This window comes from Chiloscyllium plagiosum, unplaced genomic scaffold (assembly GCF_037043375.1).
Source record: "Chiloscyllium plagiosum isolate Xiang-an unplaced genomic scaffold, Cpla_swu_hap1 HiC_scaffold_14, whole genome shotgun sequence".
Classification (NCBI taxonomy): domain Eukaryota; kingdom Metazoa; phylum Chordata; class Chondrichthyes; order Orectolobiformes; family Hemiscylliidae; genus Chiloscyllium; species Chiloscyllium plagiosum.
This window is the reverse complement of record NW_028270152.1, coordinates 74,843,282-74,862,450: the sequence shown is the minus strand read 5'-3', so window position 1 is coordinate 74,862,450 and position 19,169 is coordinate 74,843,282. Positions and strand designations below refer to the sequence as shown.

The 19,169-nt window shown below is 40.5% G+C and overlaps 1 protein-coding gene across 3 annotated transcripts in view; it reads left to right on the top strand.

Moving 5' to 3' along the window:
* The window catches only part of rnf123 (ring finger protein 123), a 390,439-nt gene that overhangs the window by 175,872 nt on the left and 195,398 nt on the right, over nt 1-19,169 (top strand). For all 3 annotated transcript variants that reach the window (XM_087994538.1, XM_087994539.1, XM_087994537.1), the window contains exons 27-30: nt 672-849; nt 3,847-3,921; nt 9,018-9,105; nt 12,861-12,948. In XM_087994538.1, the coding sequence (XP_087850664.1) occupies nt 672-849; nt 3,847-3,921; nt 9,018-9,105; nt 12,861-12,948 (429 nt within the window). The remainder of the gene's footprint in view (nt 1-671; nt 850-3,846; nt 3,922-9,017; nt 9,106-12,860; nt 12,949-19,169) is intronic.

Here is a 19,169-nt window from a genome sequence, read left to right as displayed (position 1 = left end):
TAGAGCCTACTGCACCATTCAATGCCATCATGGCAGGTTGAACACCTCAATCCCATGTACTTGCCCTATCCCAATAACCCTGTATGCCACTGACACTCAGAAGTCTATCAATCTCTAAGCATACTCAAAGAATGAGCCTCTGCAGACTGTGGTAGAGAATTCCAAAGATTCACAACCCTCTGAGTAAAATAATTTCTCCTCATCTCAGATCTAAGTGGCAACCCACTTACCTTTAAACTGTTCACCCTGGTTTTAGATTCCCAATCAGGGAATCTTATCTGCATCTGCCCTGTCTATCTCTTGAAGTATGTTGTAGATTTCAATGAGATCACCCTTCAATCGTTGAAACTATAGAGAATTCTGGCCCTGTTTGCCCAGTCTCTCTTCATAGGATAGTCCTGCCATCCTGGAAAGAATTCTGGTGAATCTTCCCTACACTCCCTGTACTGAGATTTAGCTGAGTGGTGTGCACAATCTTTCTTCCTCGGTAAGAGGATCAACATTGTATTGTGGCCAATCATTTTATTACTTCAAATGTTTCAGTTTAATAGCTTGGCTCAGTGCTGTAGTGCTGGGTGTACATTACATGGGATTTGAGCCATGTTCAAAACTACATTTCCCAGAGGCTTGATTCTGTGCTCTTGATGGAGTAAAATTTGTCCTTGTTTCAGGAGAAGATGCTAGACATCTACTGGCTGCTTCAAGTGTGCATACGAGTAATTGAACATAGTGACCGGACCAAGACACTGTTCGCTTTCATGCCAGAGTTCTACATGAACGTTGCTATGAATAGCTACAGTGCTTTGAAGAATTACTTCAGTCCGGTCAACAGCATGGATGAACTACCTGGTAAGTGCACGGCTTGGGGAAGTGATAATTTTAGTTGTTTTTTTTCCCGAGGACTTCAAAAAAATTTCTGTTTCTGGACAATTTGCCTGCATTGTGCTCAGGTTCCTACGAGAGGTTAAACCATTTGTAGAAGTTCAGTTAGTGCAGAGTACAGCGTTGATCGCCCTATGTACAACTGTCTGAGTGCTGCACCCTGGGATTCCTTCCCTAAATCTCTCTACCTCATCCTGCTCATTTAAGATGCTTTTTAAAATCAATCTCTTGACCAAGCATTTGATCAATGGTCCTAATATTTCCTTACGTGATTTGGTGCCCTTTTTTTTTTAATAATACACCTGTACATGCCTTGGAAAGCTTTACTTTATTAAAGGCACTGTAAAAATTAAGTTGCTGGGAAAAATAAACAAGCCCACTGTTCTTTGTGGAGCAGCTTTAAAAATATCCTTAAGTCTCTGATCTATCTTAGCCCCACCTCTCTTGCTTATTATCCCTCAGCATCGCCCGATATGCCCGGTCTTCCTCACAACAATAAGTAGACTTGGTCCAGATAACATAGAAAATAAAAATTGGAACAGACCATTTGGCCCTTCTGGCTCACTCCACCATTCATTATAATCATGGCTGATCATCCTACTCTGTACCATGTTTCCGCTTTCTCCCCATACCCTTTGATCCCTTTAGCCATAAAGATTACATCTAACTCCTTGGAAAAAAATTCAATGCTTTGACCTTAACTGCGTTCTGGGTTCCATAGGATCATTACTTTCTGGGTGAAGAAATTGCTCCTCATCTCAGTACTATAAAAGGTCCACCACATATCGTTCGACTGTGACTGGCCTGGATGCCATGGTCATTGGGAGCATCCTTCCCGCATGTACTGCTCGAAATTTATCAGACAATGTGATCCCTCCTCCTCCCCGGTGCCCAGTGAACTTAGTTCTAAATAATCCGATTCATACCTTAATCCTGCCATCTCTGATGGTTCAGCCCAGTGTATTAATATATGTAGCTTTCAATGCAGGTATTTGTTCACATCGTCAGTACCGTGCTTATTGATAACAGTCAAAGTGAAATCCTGTTTGATACAATCAGACTCGCAACATCATATCCAACCTTAGACATCAGTCTGCAATTGGACAGTCTTTGCTGGAAATTATGTTCGCAATCAATTTAGGATTGTCAGTTGGGCTCACATTATGGTTCTGGAAGTGATATATATTTATGCACATGTTCATGTGCATTCTCTGCACCTCATTTAAATCAACAAAATAGATGACCGTCACTTACTTTTGGAGCAATGCCTCGACCAATCAAGTCATGCATAATCTTATGTGCACTCTCCATGGCAACACCTCCATCAGTAATGGTTCACCCAGTCAGCATCGTCCTCTGATACAATATAAACGTTAGTTTTCCCCTTGATTTGGTATTCTTGTGAATTGTCCTGTGCAAGATTAAAAGTGTCTCTTTTTCAGCAACACAAGTTCTGCACTATCAACCGATTAAATGCTCTGTTTCTTGTCACTCAGCCAATTTTGTATCCCTGCTGCCACAGTCCTTTTATTCTGTGCACTGATATGCCGATTAGGTGGGACTTTACCAAACATCTTTTGGATGTTCATGCATTGCCACATTAGATGACTCTGAATTGTCAGCAGAGTGGTGGGAGGTGACGATGCTGTCATGTGGCACTTTATTGTAATTACCTGCTCAGTTTGGGTTCTGCTTGGCCACTCAGTCCCAGACTTCTTCATGCCCTTGATCCAAACTTGAGCTGAATTTCAGAGGTGAGATAGGAATTCTGCAAGATGAAGTAAGAGCAGGAGTAGATCATTCAGCTCCTTAGGCCTGCTGTGCCATTCAGTAAGATTGTGAGTGATCTGATTGTAGTCTCAACCCCAAAATATAAAGGTCATGATCTCTGGCTGATGCTGCATTCCCCTTGGGGTGCTTTCAATGGTATCTTTGATCCTGGCGTCAGGATGGTTACACACCATCTGGGAATGGGAAGGGAGAGAGATCACAACTGCTAGTAATGCAAATAATTTCATGAAAGAATAAGGAAACCAACTCTACAGCTGCAAAATCCTCCAGCCTGTTCTGCTAGACAAAATCCCTAATCATTTTTGCTTTTCCAGTCTTCCTCCTGACCCGTATGGCTATATTGCCTGAGGCTGCACTCTCCAAAGAAATTATTGTTCAGAGCTCTACCTCCAGTCACAGATTGAGATATACTCAGGTGATGCCTCCACTGTTCGCCTGGTCACCTGTGACCGCCTGGTGGCTGCATACTCGCTTTGCCCTTCCATTCCCTTTAGCTGAGGGTGGCAGCATCCTGACACGTGCTTGCTAACCACATAGCTGTCAGCCTCATGAATGCACCATATTGATGCTGGCTGTTGCTCAAACTCTGAAAACGGAAATTCAAGCTTCTTGCACTGGCTGGAAATTTCTGTATGCATGGTTGTTCAGATCATAAGTATCCCAAAGTTCCCACATGACATAGGATGTACACTTTATGGGATTGAGGTTTGCTGTCATACCTCTATTAAACTGAACTGAAATAATTTAAAAGCTGTTAAAAAAATTTAGAAAAAAACTTACCAGCTACTCTATATAAGGTCCCATGGTATGCTGATGGCATACTTTATTTCCTTGCATTCCTGCAAAGCCTCTCGCAATGTTAGTGCTCTTTGTTTATCCCTGAACAATTTCAGATCAATGCTACTTACTTCTGGATTCTCGAAACAACCAGTCACCTACCTGCTTTCCTGTGAAGCCACTGTTCAATATATTTTTAAAGATTTGTTCTCTCAGTTTTCTCAATCTTGCAGTTTCTCTCTCTCTCTCTCTGTCATAAACAAGAACAATAGATACACTCAATGCATTAGTGCGAACAAAATCTGCCTCTTTTGTCCCACACGCCATTGGTGCTGTTGTGGATTAACCTTGATGTAATTTTCTGGATGTATCAGCAGTCAATATTTCTCTTCACAGAGTATCAGGAGACGTTGAGTCGATTGGCAGCTATCCTCGCCAAGCACTTTGCTGATCCTCGAATTGTGGGAACTGGTAAGTCCTTGTTCTGAGCAGGACACAAAATTATTTTAATGCAAAGTACTGCAGATGCTGAAAAACTGAGATATGAACAGAAGATCTGGGAAATGCTTAGCAGGTCTGGCAGCATCAATGCAGAAAGAAATAGAGCAAATGTTTCTGTTCGGTGTAGCATTTCATCAGAACTGGAGAAGAATAAAAATTAAAATTGGTCAAAGGGATCGAGCTGAACAGGAAGAACCAAGGGGAAGGGCTGTGATAGGGTGGAGAGCAGGAAAAATTCAATAACAAATGTTTCATTGTACAAAATCTAAAGAAAATAGTAATGGTTATAATGAAGAAATAAATTGTGTTATCAGATGAGATATAAATGGTTCCATAGCATCTAAATGCAACATCAAGGGAAGAAAATACTGACTCAGTTTAAAAAAAAAGGAAAATGATGGAGACAGAAGACTCAGTGTTGAGTCCCAGTATCCCAACAAGGAGAAAAGATTCTGAGGAAGGGATAAACCAATCAAGGTTAACCAGGAAAGTTCTGACTGAATAAAGTTGAAATAAAAAGGATATAAGGGGGCAAAAGTCAGTGGTAGACCTGAAGACTGGGATTATATCAGAATCCAGCAAAGGAGGATTCTTGGAATAATAGAGAAAATAAACAACAAGGGCGCACATGACTGGGGAGGAATGTAAAACTAACAACAGCTTCTTTAAATATATTTTACATACAAAAGAGATAGGTCAAAGTGAATATATGACTCTTAGAAAGTGAATCAGAGGGGACAGTTATGGGGAACAAGGAAATGCTAAAGATGTTAAATGGATATTTTGCATCAGTCCTTATGGTGGAAGATACTTCAAACATGTACTAATAGGAAAGAATACAAGGGAGAAAGTAAGCACCATCACTAGCGAAGTAACATTAGACAAATGTAATGAGGCTAAATCTGCTGATTCTGATGGCTTTTATCCTAGGATCCTACAAGAATTAGCTACAGAGATAGTGGTTGCATTGGTTATGATTTTCCAAAAAATCCTTGGGATTCTGCAGAAGTACTGGAAGATTGAAAAATTGCTAACTGTGACACCCCTGTTCAAGAAGGGAGGGAAGTGAAAAGTAGGAAACTATAGGCCAATTAACCTAACATCTATTGTTGAAAAATATTGGAATTGATATTAAGGAAATAATAGGTAACATTTGGAAAATCATAATCTAATCAAGCAGAGTCAACATGACTTCATGAAAAGAAAATTATGTCTGACTAATTTATTAGAGTTTTTGAGGAAATCTCAACCAGAGTGGATAGAAGAAAATCAGTGGATGTGTTGTAATTGGACTTCCAGAAGGCATTCTACAAGGTACCTCACAAAAGGGTAATCCATAAGAGGCCATGGTTTTGGAGGTGGCATATGGATTGCATAGAGAATTGGCTAATGGGCAGGAAACAGTGAGTGGAAATAAGGGATTCTTTTTCAGGTTATCAACCTGTAACCAGTAGAATTCCATAGGGATCAGTGCTGTGATCACAAGTGTTTACAATATATGTTAATGACTTGAGGGTTTGAGCTTCAAGGAGAGGCTGGATAGGCTAGGACTTCTTTCACTGAGGTTAAGGTTGATGGGTGACCTTCTGAAGGTTTATAATGTCACAAGGGGCATAGATAAGGTGAATAGCAAAGGCCTTCTTCCTAGAGTTGGGGAATTCACAGCTAGAGGGCATATTTTTAAGGTAAGAGGATAAAGTTTAAAAGGGCCTTAAGAAGCAACTTTTTCACACAGGAGGTGATGCATATGTGGAGTGAACTGCCAGAGGATGTGGGAGATGCAGGTACATTTACATCATTTTAAAAGACATTTGGACAGGTACATGAATAGGAAAGGTTTAGAGATATATGGGCTAAATGCAGGCAAGTGGGGCTAGTTTAGTTGGGAAACTTGGTCGGCATGCACAAGACTGAAGAGTCTGTTTCTGTGATGGATGTCTCCATGACTTGGAGAAACAAAGCAAATGTACTACCACCAAATTTGCAGACGATACTAAAAATAGATGGAAAGTGGTGAGATGGATGGAAACACTTTGCAGAGGGATATTGAAAGTTTAAGTGAGTGGCAGGATGTTTACAAATGGAATGTAATTTTGGAAAATGCAAATTGTTCATTTGGAGGGGAGAACGAAAGAAGAGTATTATTTAAATAGAGAAAAGCTGCAGAAAGCTCGTCTCAAAAGGACTTGAATGTATTTGTGCATGAAGTAGAAAGCTAGCACCCAGATCCACCAGGTAATTGGGAAGGCTAACGGAATATTGGTCCTTATTTCAAGGGGGTAGGAGTGTGAGATGCTGATGAGACCCCATTTGGAGTACAGTGAGCTGTTTTTTGTCGTCTTATTTAAGAAAATATATTATTTCATTGGAGACAGTTCAGAGATGGCTTACTAGGATAATCCCTAGTATGGATGGATTGTCTTTAGAGCAAAGGCTAAACAGGTTGTGACTTCACTGCATGGTGTTTAGAAGAATGAGAGGTGATTTTATTGAAAAATATTGGATTCTTAAGAGGTAAATATTGAGATAGTTTCCCTCATGAGAGAGTCTAGGACCAGAGACATGGTCTCAGAGTAAAGAGGTGCCAATCTGAGACTGAGATGAGGAGGAATTTCTTTTCTTTGGAACCCCTTGTCAAAGAGATCTATGGGGGCAGAGTCCTTGTATTTACGGCTGAGGTAAATAGGTTCTTGATGAGTAGGGCATCGGTGCTCATGAAGGAAAAGCAGAAAGCGAACATTAGAAATGTCAGAGCGGCCGTAGTCCTATAGAATTGGGGAGGCTCAAGGGGCTGAATGGTCTACTCCTATTCCTACGTTCAATAGTTTTGGGTCTTCTTGGACATTCTCATGACATTTCCAGATTTTCCCTGAGCAACAGCAACTCTGTTTTAATTTACACAATTCTCCTACTGTGACTTTTCTGTCTATGGTCTGCTAATTTTCTAGTAAAGCTCACGCAAGCTTAAGGAATAGTATCTCACCTTTCTACTTGGCATTCAGCAATCTTTCAAATGACATAAACATCATAAGAACAGGAGTTGCTGATTAGACTTTTCAAGCCTGTTCTGCCATTCAGTGACATCATTGCTGCTCTGTTGTCTAGCTGCGTATACCTGCCTTTGGCCCATATCCCTTCATAACTTTGCTTAACAAGAGTTTATGTATCTCTGAATCAAAATTAACAATTGATCTAGCATCCTCTGCTATTTGTGGAAGTGTGTTCCAAATCTCTACACCCTTTGTGTGTCGATGTGCTTCCTTACATCTGTCCTCAATGGTCTAGCCCTAATTCACAGGCTATGCATCTTAGCCTAGAGTCCCAAACCAGTGGAAATCGTTCATCTACTGTGTCCTTTCCTGTTCATACCTTGAAGACTTGAATCAGATCACCCCTTAACTTTCGATATTCTAGAGAAAACAGACTGAATTTGTATAATCTCTGCTCATAACTTAACCCCTGAAGACTAGGTATCATTCTTGTGAACCTACTTGTACTTTCTCCAAGGCCAGTATATCCTTCCTAAGGTGCAGTGCCCAGATCTGCTCACAGTACTCCAAGTGGGGTTGAACCAGAGTATTGTATAACTTCAGCATAATTTCCGGAACCTTAGGCTCCAGTCTTCCAGATATAAAGCCCAGAATTCCATCAGCCTTCTAATTATTTCCTGCACCTATTCGTGGTATTCTAAGGATTTATGCACCTGAGCCCCCAAGTCTCTTTGAATATCCACTTAACTTCACACCACCTAGAAAGTACCTAGATCTGTTATGGAATCTTATAAACAAGGGCATGAATCTTTTAGGTGAAATTCTCAATCTTTTCTGATTTTTTTTTTCCCGCCCAACTTCCACCTGTTCCTCTCCACAATTGTTTGTCTTTTTTTTATTTTTTTGTTTCCTTTTTTTACCACACTGATTCCAGCTCCCTCAGAGGCAGCTCTCAGAGTGAACAGAACCCCTGACACTCCTGTTTCTTCTTTTATAAAAAATACTCCTACTACCGCCTAACTGTGGTAGTGCTTATGTTTTCCCCCAGCACCCACGTGTGTGTGCAGGTGTGAGACACAGTGAATGACACAAGGTGTACAAACCTTTATTCAATTTCCACCACCAGGAAGAAAGGAAACACCCAAGTGGCCAGTGACAAGCAGTGCCCTTCACATCAAAGGACAATGCTGCGTGATCAAACGGTGAAGGGGAGGCAGGGATTAAATCAAAATAAAGTTTGAGGGGAAAATAATGCACTCCACTCCCTGCAGTGCTCACCTCTCACTGAACAATTGTTTGTCGTACTTTGACAGTAATTCAGTATCAGGTTTAGCTGACCACCTGCCTAATTCTGTCCATTGTCAACACTGATAGGCTGCTTTGGAGACAGGTAGAACAATGGCAGACATTCGCTGACTAGCCTGCCAATCAAGAAATAAGGTCAGGCAGAATGGGAATGATCACCTTGTAGAGAAGACAACATCTGAAATGATGCTGCACATTTACAGTTGGGATCCACTTGCTCTGTCACTGTTCTATGTAACTCCTGTAACTAACTGCCATTGATGTAGGGGCTGTACTTACACCACAGCTGAAGTGTCAGTGTGATGTAGCTTTGCTTCGTATTAACACTAAAGTTGTAATGTGTATCCAGTATCATAGACTGACCTAATTGAGAGTTATACTGAGTCTAGACCCTGCACTAATATTGCACATTATTATTATGCCTTTATGTCAGTGCAAGTCGATATTATTGACACTTCTGTTATTGTATAAAATGGCATTCTAACTGAGATCAGTAGAAAAACTGACATACTTCAGCACAATGGTATTTACAACACTTCTTGATAAGCATATTAATTCAAAAAGGTTTTACCCTTCATGTAGCCAGTACCATATCTTGTGTATGAATGCTTGATGCAAAATGTAGAGTAAGCTTTGACCTTTATCTTTGACTATTTTGGGACTGATTGATCCTGACAGAAGTGAAATATATTCAGTATTCTTTCATGATGGACCTCATACCACTTCAGACAATAAAACCCTTCGACTTGATTCACTGTCTCTTGTCTCTAGATATTAAGGATTCACTGATGCAGGCTCTTGCCAGCTACGTCTGCTACCCCCACTCCCTGCGCGCAGTTGAACGTATCCCAGAGGAACAGTAAGTGCAAAATACTATTTGTTATTGTGTGTGCAAAGAAACTTATGAAATGAAGTATTGATAAGATTGGACAAAGGAATTTAATGGAGAACCCTGGGATGTAAACCATCTGGTGCTGGGGATTTATCAGGCTTTAGTCCTTTAAGCTTCTCCAATATTTTTTCTCTGTTAGTTAGCTTAGGTTTTTCTCTCTTAGTCCCTCGCTTATCCAGCTTCTTACTTCTGGGATGTAATTTGTGTCTTTCACTGAGAAGACTGACAGCAAGTGCTTGTGCAATGTCCCTATGATTGCTTCATTTCCTATGATCATTCGTCCTGTCTTTACCGATACATTTCAGCTACCTGATTTTTTTTTTCTATACCTGCAGAAGTTCTTACCATCTGATTTTATATTCCTACCTACTTTGCTTTCATATTCTTTTTATTCTTCCATTTTATAATCTATTTGGCTCTTTGGCTTCTAAAACACACCCAAACTTTAGGCTTATGATGATTCTTTGCCACATTATAAGCCTCATATTTTAATCTAATAACATCTGTACCTCCTTATTAGGTTCTAGATGGATCTTTCTTGCTGAGATTTTATTTTTATTGGAATGTATTTTTGTTGAATATTTTAAATTATGTATTTAAATAAGCTGGGATACATTTATTGCATTATTTTTTATTCTGTTTACCCAAACAGCATTAGTCAGCTCTGTCTTCATACTTATGTAATTGGTCTTGGTTAAGCTTAAAATTCTTGTTTTGCACCAAAACACAGTTAAAAATCACACAACACCAGGTTATAGTCCAACACGTTTACATCAGGTGACAACCACCTGATGAAGGAGCGCCGCTCTGAAAGCTAGTGTGCTTCCAATTAAACCTGTTGGACTATAACCTGGTGTTGTGTGATTTTTAACTTTGTACACTCCAGTCCAACACCGGCATCTCCAAATCAATCCTAAAAACACATTATGGTATTTGGTTATATTGTGATTACTGTTTCTCAGATGATCTTCTACGATGAGATTACCAATTGACTGAGTCATTGCACAAAATCTAAAATAGCTTGGTTCATAAGTCTGCTAGTTCCTAGTTTGTTCCACAACATATTGTTCCAGGAAGGTGCCACAAAAGCATTCTGTAAACTCCCCTTCTAGACTACATCTGCTAATTGTTTTATTCAATCAATAGGATGAAGGTTAAAATCCTCCACAATTAGGCTCTAATAATCTCTTGCTAACTGCTTTATCCTTTATTATGACTATTGTTAAGGCCCCATAAAAATTTCTCACCAGCATTTTCTGACCCTTGTTATTTGTTGTGGTTCTGTTCGCCGAGCTGGAAGTTTTTGTTGCAAACGTTTCGTCCCCTGGCTAGGCGACATCATCAGTGCTTGGGAGCCTCCTGCGAAGCGATTCTTTGATGTTTCCTCCGGTGTTTATAGTGGTCAGTCCCTGCCGCTTCCGGTTGTCAGTTTCAGCTGTCCGCTGTAGTGGTTGGTATATTGGGTCCAGGTCGATGTGTTTTTTGATGGAGTTTGTGGATGAATGCCATGCCTCTAGGAATTCCCTGGCTGTTCTCTGTCTGGCTTGCCCCACGATAGTAGTGTTGTCCCAGTTGAATTCATGTTGCTTGTTGTCTGCGTGTGTGGCTACTAAGGATAGCTGGTCGCATCGTTTCGTGGTTAGTTGATGTTCATGTATGCGGATTGCTAGCTGTCTTCCTGTTTGTCCTATATAGTATTTAGTGCAGTCCTTGCATGGTATTTTGTACACTACATTCGTCTTGCTCATGTTGGGTATCGGGTCCTTCGTTCTGGTAAGTTGTTGTCTGAGTGTGGCTGTTGGTTTGTGTGCTGTTATGAGTCCTAGGGGTCTCAGTAGTCTGGCTGTCAGTTCCGAGATGCTCCTGATGTATGGTAGTGTGGCTAGTCCTTTTGGTTGTGGTATGTCCTCGTTCCGTGGTCTTTCTCTTAGGCATCTGCTGATGAAGTTGCGCAGGTATCCGTTTTTGGCGAATACCTTGTATAGGTATTCCTCTTCTTCTTTTTGCAGTCCTGGTGTACTGCAGTGTGTTGTGGCCCTTTTGAATAGTGTCCTGATGCAGCTTCGTTTGTGTGTGTTGGGGATAACCTTGTTATTTCTCATCTCCACCATGACAGTCTGATCCTAGATCCATTCTTACTTCTGACATTCTGTTGTCCTTTACTATCAGGGCTATTCCTCCACTGTAACCATTCTTATCTTCTTTTTGAAACTATTTCCCAAGCTTGATCATCTTGTCACTATGTCTTTGCAATAGTGATTTGATCCAAATCATTTATCTCTATTTGTGCAGCTAGTTATCAGTCTTATTGAAAGTATTTCATGGATTCAGATAAGGAGTCTTTAGTTTCATTTTTTTTCCCTACTCTCCTTTGCATGGATCTTTATGCCCTGATGCATAGGTTCCATTAAACTCTGAGTCCCTCTTCTCACGCTGTTCTTGCCTTCACCTAAATTGCTTTAGTGCCATGTTGATTTAACTATTTTCTTTAACTTTCTAAATTTTTCTTCACCCGAAGTGTTCTCCCTTTTGGTTTAAAGATCTATCCGTGATCCATATTTAACAATTTGCCAAGACACACTTTAAGCAGAGACATAATGTGTGGCATTTAATAGGAATTTGGCAGTGATAGTGTTGTGGTTTTAATTCCAAAATATATTCTTGCTTTCACAAAAGGGTTATCATTCTGCACTGTCCACTCTCCAACTTTTCTGTTAGTGTGGACCAGGACAAGAGATGGGAATGCAAGTCTACACCATGATTCATGTTGTCAATTGATGGCTAACAAAAATTCCAGTCATCACAAACTCTTCAAACAGGAGTTGTTTGGTAGCTCTACATATAATGAATTCTTCACTTTCTTCCAAAATAGATAGAAGTACGTGACATCAACCTTGGTAAACCTGACAATAAAAATTGTGGCTTTAGAATGAACACTAAGGAATAGCAAGCTTTCATACCCTGACTTATCTTAAAGGCAGTGTTTGAGAGTATGAGCTTTCATGAAACTTTAATTTCTATGGAACTATGATGTGCTAGCATGGGGAACATTTTCATCAAAGCATATTTCACAGATATCGTTTGGTTTTCTGAGTAAGCAACAAGGTGTTTATTAACATTACTTAGAAAAATCAGCAAAAAAGAGCAGGACATTTGGCCCAACCAGTCCACGGTGGTTTATATTCCACTCAGGCCTTCATTATTTAACTCTATTATCATAACACCTCTGCCCTTAGAGCTCCACAGTCATCTATACTAGTTTGGCTTGACCGGTCCCTGTGGTAATGAGTTTCACGATCTACTTTCTCAATGAAGAAGTTTCTTCTGAAGTTTCTATTTGATTTCTTAGCAATTACCTTACATTGCTGGCAAGTTTTCCTGTTCTGCGCAAGAAGAAACAGACTCTATCAAAATTTTTGAAAATATTGAATCTGTTCAGCTACCGCTTAGCCTTTTTGTTGACAAGTGCCATGACACCAAAATTATTGTCTGATTGCTCTACACAATATAGTTTCACCTAAGGTGTTTCAAGCTGACAGTTGAATGCATAAAAGCAGCAACACTTGTAGCTGTTTCATCAACATTTAGAGTCTAAATCCTCAACTTTTCATGTTCTCACAAATATTATTACTGCTACCATCGCTTTTGCTGGCACAACTGATGAGTTGCTAATGAATAACGTTACCTTGGAGTAATGCCGTTTTGTCCCTTTGCTTTTGCAGACGTGTAGCTATGATGAAGAATCTTCTAGCTCCATATGAACAGCGGCCATGGGCTCAGACCAACTGGATCCTTGTGCGACTCTGGAGGGTATGTTTGCCTGTTACATTGTAAAAAATGCTCATCACATTAAATAGTTTTACTTTCATTCTTGTTTGTAATATACTTGCATATTTGCGTATTTTGACACAGTCAGCATAGATTTATGGCAGTCTAGAATCAGAGGACGTATTCTCAGTGTAAGGAGTCATCCATTTAAGACCAAGTTGAGGAGGAATTCCTTCTCTGAGGGTTGAGACTCTGTCGATTGTCAAGGCTGGGTGATTCAGTTTGTTCAAGGCTGAGATGGACAGATTTTTAATCAGTAAAGGAATACAGGGATATGCAGAAAAGGCAAGGAAACTTGGATTTGAGGATTATCAGATCAGCCTTGGTCTCATTTGATGACAGAATAGATGGCTTACTTCTTGGCTCTGTGGCTCTTGTGTGTCTCAGTCTTACAGAAATTGTGTTTGACACACCTAATGGATTTATTTTGAGGGCATAACTAGTTGAATAGATGAGAAAGGACCAGTGGATGTGGTGTATTTGGACTTCAACAAAGTTTTGATGAAATTCTACATAAGAGGTTGTTATATGATATCAAGGCACAGTAGATTGTAGGTAATATACTTTCAAAGATTGAGAGTTGGTTATCAGACAGGAAACAGTAGAAATACATGGAATGTTTTCAGCGTGGAAGGCATGACTAATGGCTGCTGCAGAAATTAGGCCCTAGCTGTTCATAATTTATATCAACAGTTTGGATAAGGGAGTCAAATGTAATATTTCCAACTTTGACAACACCACAAACCTGGGTGGGAGAATGGCTGGTGAGGATACTGTAAAACGGCTTCAGGGTTATTTAGAAAAGTTGAGTGGGCAAATACGTGAGAAATGGAGGAAAACGTCGATAAGTGTAAAGTTATCCACTTCAGGAAAAACCTATTTAAATGCTACCCTAAACACATTCAGGGTGGCACAGTGGCTCAGTGGTTAGCACTGCTCCCTCACAGTGCCAGTGACCAGAGTTGTATTCCAGTCTTGCCTGACTGTCTGTCTGTGTGGATGCTCCAGTTTCCAAAAATGTGCAGGTTAGATCGATGATCCATGATAAATTGCCTCATAATATCCAGAATGCTCTTTGTGGGGGTTAGTGTAGACTTGATAAGCCTGGAGATAGTGAGGACTGCAGATGCTGGAAAGATGCAGTGGCAAAAGCACAGCAGGTCAAGCAGCATCAAAAGTGCAGGAGAGTGGGGCAGGACCCTTCTTCATAATGGGCCGAATGGCAGCTTTTTTGCACTGTAGGGATTCTATGGTCTATGACCTCAATGGTAATAGATTGGACAATGTTGATCTAGAAGGTGAACTGGGTATCATTGTACACCAAAGAAAAAGAGGAACAACGTGTGGGATGTTAGCTCCAGATCAACGTGGGGGAGCAGCACACGGGCAGCAAGTCCTGGGCATAGACGGGCGCGGGGTAGGCAGTCCTAGAATGTATCTTGGAGCAGCTGAGTGCTGGTATGGGTCAGAGTGAGGACGGCTGTTGGATTGGGGTCTTGCACGGCCAGTCAGACCATGTGCAGAGGCACTATGCTGACCTGCTGCAGTGTAATGTGTATTTGAAATTTTGTACCTTAATATCATTACAGGGTTGATATTATTTTTAAATTAACTGTTCATTCTGTAATGTAATTACTTTTGTTCCTTTGCTGTATTCATGAATTGTACCTAGGTACTTGTACCCAAGATGTCCGCATAAGAAGGGTGACATTGTAAATCTTCTCACTGTACTCCCTAAAATGGAGTACACATAACAATGAAAGGATATTCTACTTGCATCTCAAATATCCTATTCTATATGTAAATTGGGTCTAAATTAAAAGTCACTGAAAGCAAACATGCATCTATAGAAAGCAGTTAAGAAGGCAAATGAAACGTTGGCCTTCATTGCAAGAAGACTTGAGTACAGGAGCAAGGAAGTCTTACTGCAACCTGTACAAGGTCTTGGTGATATCATAGTATTTAATGCAGTTTTGATCTCCTTACCTAAGAAACGATATACTTTACTGTGAGGAAGTAGAGCCAAAGTCCCCAGGCTGATTCCTTGGATGGCAGAATTGTTATGAGGGGAGATTGGGTTGGTTGAGTCTATTCATTGGAATTTAGACGAAAGAGAAAGGAACTCGATTTTATTTGATATGTTGTTGTCACAAGTGCCCCCAAGTACAATTTTTTTGCTTGCCATATAGGCAGATCATAATATACAAGGACATACAGATGATCGGGTAATTTGAACAGAGCTAGGCATATAAAATTATGGCTGCACAGGAGGTGTACAAAGGCAAGCTCAACATTAGATTTGAAATTTGAGAGGTCATTTGACAACTCATTGAGACATCCATCAGGGCTGGACAGATAGGCTGATGTATCCACTGCCAGGGGTCTGAACTAAGAGGTGATGGTCTCAGGATATGCGGTAGGCCAATTAGGACTGAGATGAGACATTTCTTCACGCAGAGAGTGGTGAGCTTGTGGCATTCTTGCTCACAGAAGGGCGTGGATACTTGGCTACTGAATATATTTAAGAAAAGAATGGATTTCTAGAGGCTAAAGGTATTGAAGGATATAGGGCCAGAATGGGAGTATGATGTTGAGATTAAGAATCAACCATGATCATGTTGAACAACAGAGTGGGCTCCATAGATCGAATGGCCTACACATGCTCCTATTTTCTATATTTCTTTAACCTTTTAAACAGAAACATTGTCGGGAAATGTTTGAAGTAAATCTATTTCATAGCCCCTTCATATTGATGTAGTTATTTTGTTTAAATGCTAAAACTAACTTGATCAATGATACGAAGCAAGGAGTGACAATCTCAGGCTAAATTTGCAGATGGTACAAAGTTAGTGAAGGTAGCAGAACTAAAGATGAATGGGGAAAGCTGGAGGAAGACTTCAGTGTACCATGACTCCGGGCAGACAAATGACAGGTAAATTAGGTGTAAACAAATGCAGAGTACTTCACCTGGAGGCAGAAAATCCTGGGTAATTTCTTGACTGAAAAGTGAAAGATCTGGGATCCAGATTGACGGGCAGTAAGTGGAAGATATTATAACAGTGTTAAGGCACCAAGCAAAGAAAATCATATGTTGGAGAGAATTAGGAGGTCAATATTACGGGCCTAGTTAATGAGAAAATCCTGCCAATTTATACTGCAGTTCAACCACAGTATTCTATACTGTACAGTTTTGTTCACCTCAATTTAGAAATAATATTGCTGTTAATTGCATATCAGTTTGATGTTAATTGTATTTGAGCGGTGGATATTGAGTGGGGATTCATCAGTGTTGTTACATGTTGGTTAGAAGTGCTCATCGTGCAATTTGCAACTTTGTAAATAAAGCCTTGTGCATAAAGATGAAGCTTCAGTGTTGTATCTTTCACCATCTGGCTATCTGAGTTATAACAGTTGCAGCTACTGAAAAATTATAGACTATAGGAACAAAAGTGATGAGGGAATGGACGGATCTGAATATGAGTAATTACGTAAACTGAGCTCTTACTGGAAAAGAGGATTCAGAGATGATAAATTGCTATTTTTAGGATTCTCAAAGATCTGTAGATCATGGTGAGCAGTTTCACCTTGGCCTGGACATGAAAAAGAGGATGCAGACTCTGTTTGATGTATGGAAAGGATTGTAGTACTGGTGGAGTACATTTGGCCCAAGCGGTCTATGCTGGTGGAACAATTATTCAGATCTCACTTTTCAACTCTTGTTCTATAGCGCTGTTACAGCATATCAAGAGCATATTTTTAAATATGATGAGGGTTACTACCTCCAGGTAATGAGTTTCTGATCCAATCACAGCTGATCCAATCCCCTGTAATCCTTCCATGAATTACTGTGTCCCCTGGTTATTGATGTTGCCACAAATGGGAATTCCTACCCACAGTATTCAGGCCCTTCATAATTTTCTATATATGTATCAATTAAATTTACCCTCAACTTATAATATTATTTCCCATTGCTGAAATTCTCATTCTTTCCAACTTGCTCATTAACATCTCCTATAGTCTTTCTCCTATCCTTCCTATCTTCCAATGACAAGAACTGTGCGCAGTACTATAGCTGTGGACTGAGTGGTGTTGCATGCAGTTCTAATATAACCACCTTACTCTTATACTGTATGCCTCAGCCAATAGAGGGAAATGTCCCATATGCCACCTTGACTGTCTTACCTAAATGCAAAACAAATTCTGTGCAGAAACGATTTCAGTGAGTAAGTGGTAAGTTTATATAACCAGCTTCATTTGCATGAGGGTTGATTCATTCAAATGCATGTTAGCATTTTTTCAGAAAGCAACATTTTGGCATACTGAGTAGAGTAATTTGAGACGAGATATGGTAAGTGCTGAGGAGGAAAAGGTGACTTTAGTCCTATGGTTCCCAAAGCTTTCCAGTGCTGTCTTTTCTTTGAGTAAAGCAAAGAACTGTAGAAATCGAAGAACTGCGGATGCTGGAAATCTGAATCAAGGCAGAAATTGCTGGAGAAACACAGCAGGTCTGGCAGCATCTGTGGGAAGAAACTAGAGTTAATATTTCAAGTCCAGTGATTCTTCATAAGAACTGATAACAGTGAGAAAAAAGTGGTAATGCATAGATGGAGGCAGAGCCCGGATATGAAAGTTATTGGCAAACGTGGGATTATTGATGAGGCCGTGGCAGAAGAGAAGCTAAATAAGTGATAATGTGAGCTGAGGGGTTTAAAGTGGTCCATATCATGTGATAAAATTCAACTAAGAGGGTCTGAGAATAGCTTGGCTATGCTGGAAATAACCCATGTCATGACAGTATGAGGGTGTCGGGATGGGCAAAAAAATATGGAAGGGCGGAATCATGCTCCAAAGTTATTGAACTCTATGTTGAGTTTGAGAGGCTGCAGAGTTTGCAAATAGAAAATGAGATGATGTTCTTCAAGTTTGCTCTGAGGCTAATTGGAACACTTCAGCAGGCCAGCGACAGAAAAGTTGACCAGGCCACTGGAAGCTCAGGAGGGAAAGATTGGCCAGGGTGGTGTATTGAAGTGGCAGGCGACTGGAAACTCAGGATCTTTTTTTTTTACAGACAGGATGTAGGTATTCTGCAAAGCAGTCATCCAGTCTGTGCTTCATCTCCCTAATGAAGAAGATGTTAATTTTCCTAATATAGACTAGGAATGCCATAGCGTTAAGGCTTTAGATGGGGTGGGATTTGTTAAGTGTGTTCAGGTAAGTTTCCTCAAGTAGTAGGTGAAAGGTCCTACTCGGGAAGGGGCAAAACTTGACCGATTCTTGGGGAAGTAGGGCAGGACAGGTGACTGAGGTGACAGTGGGGGAGCACTTTGGGTCCAGTGGCCATAATTCTATTATTTTTAAAATAGTTATGGAGAGGGACAAAACTGATCCACAGGTTCAAGTTGTAAATTGGGGCAAGGTGAATTTTGATGGAATTAAACAGAGTTTGCAGGGGTTGATTGGAGTAGTTTGTTTGCAGGCAAGAGGACTTCTGGCAATTAGGAGGCTTTTAAAAGTGGGATAGCTAGAGTTCAAGGTCTGTATGATCCGGTGAGGGTGAAGGGCAAGGTTGTCAGGAATAGGAAACCCTGGATGACAAGATATTAAGGCGTTGACCAGAAAAAAGGAGGCATGGCTCAGGTGCAGACAGCTGGGGTCTAGGGAATACAGGAGCTTACTGAAGAAAGGTGGTTAGCACTGAGCCTCACAGCGCCCGGGTTCGATTCCAACCTCGGGTGTGGAGTTTGCACATTCTCCCTGAGTCTGCATGGGTTTCCTGCAGGTGTTCCAGTTTCTTCTACAGTCTAAAGCTGTGCAGGTTAGATGAATTTCCCATAGTGTTCAAGGGTCTGTAGGTTAGGTGCATTTGTCAGGGGAAATGTATAGTAATAGGGTAAGGGAATGGGTTTGGGTGGGTTACACTTCGGAGGGTCGGTGTGGACTTGTTGGGCCAAATAGCCTGTTTCCACACTGTAGAAATTCTATGATCTTATAAGGAAATCAGGAGAACGAAAAGGGGATACGAGATAACCTTGGCTGAGAAGATTGGATTAATCCAAAGGGGTTCTTTAAGTATAGTAAAGGAGAAAGAATAACTAGAGAGAAAATAGGACCCCTCAAGAACCAAAGTGGGCATGAATGTGTGGAACCGCAGGACATGGGCAGGGTCCGCAATGAATATTTCTCCTCTGTGTTTACTATGGAGA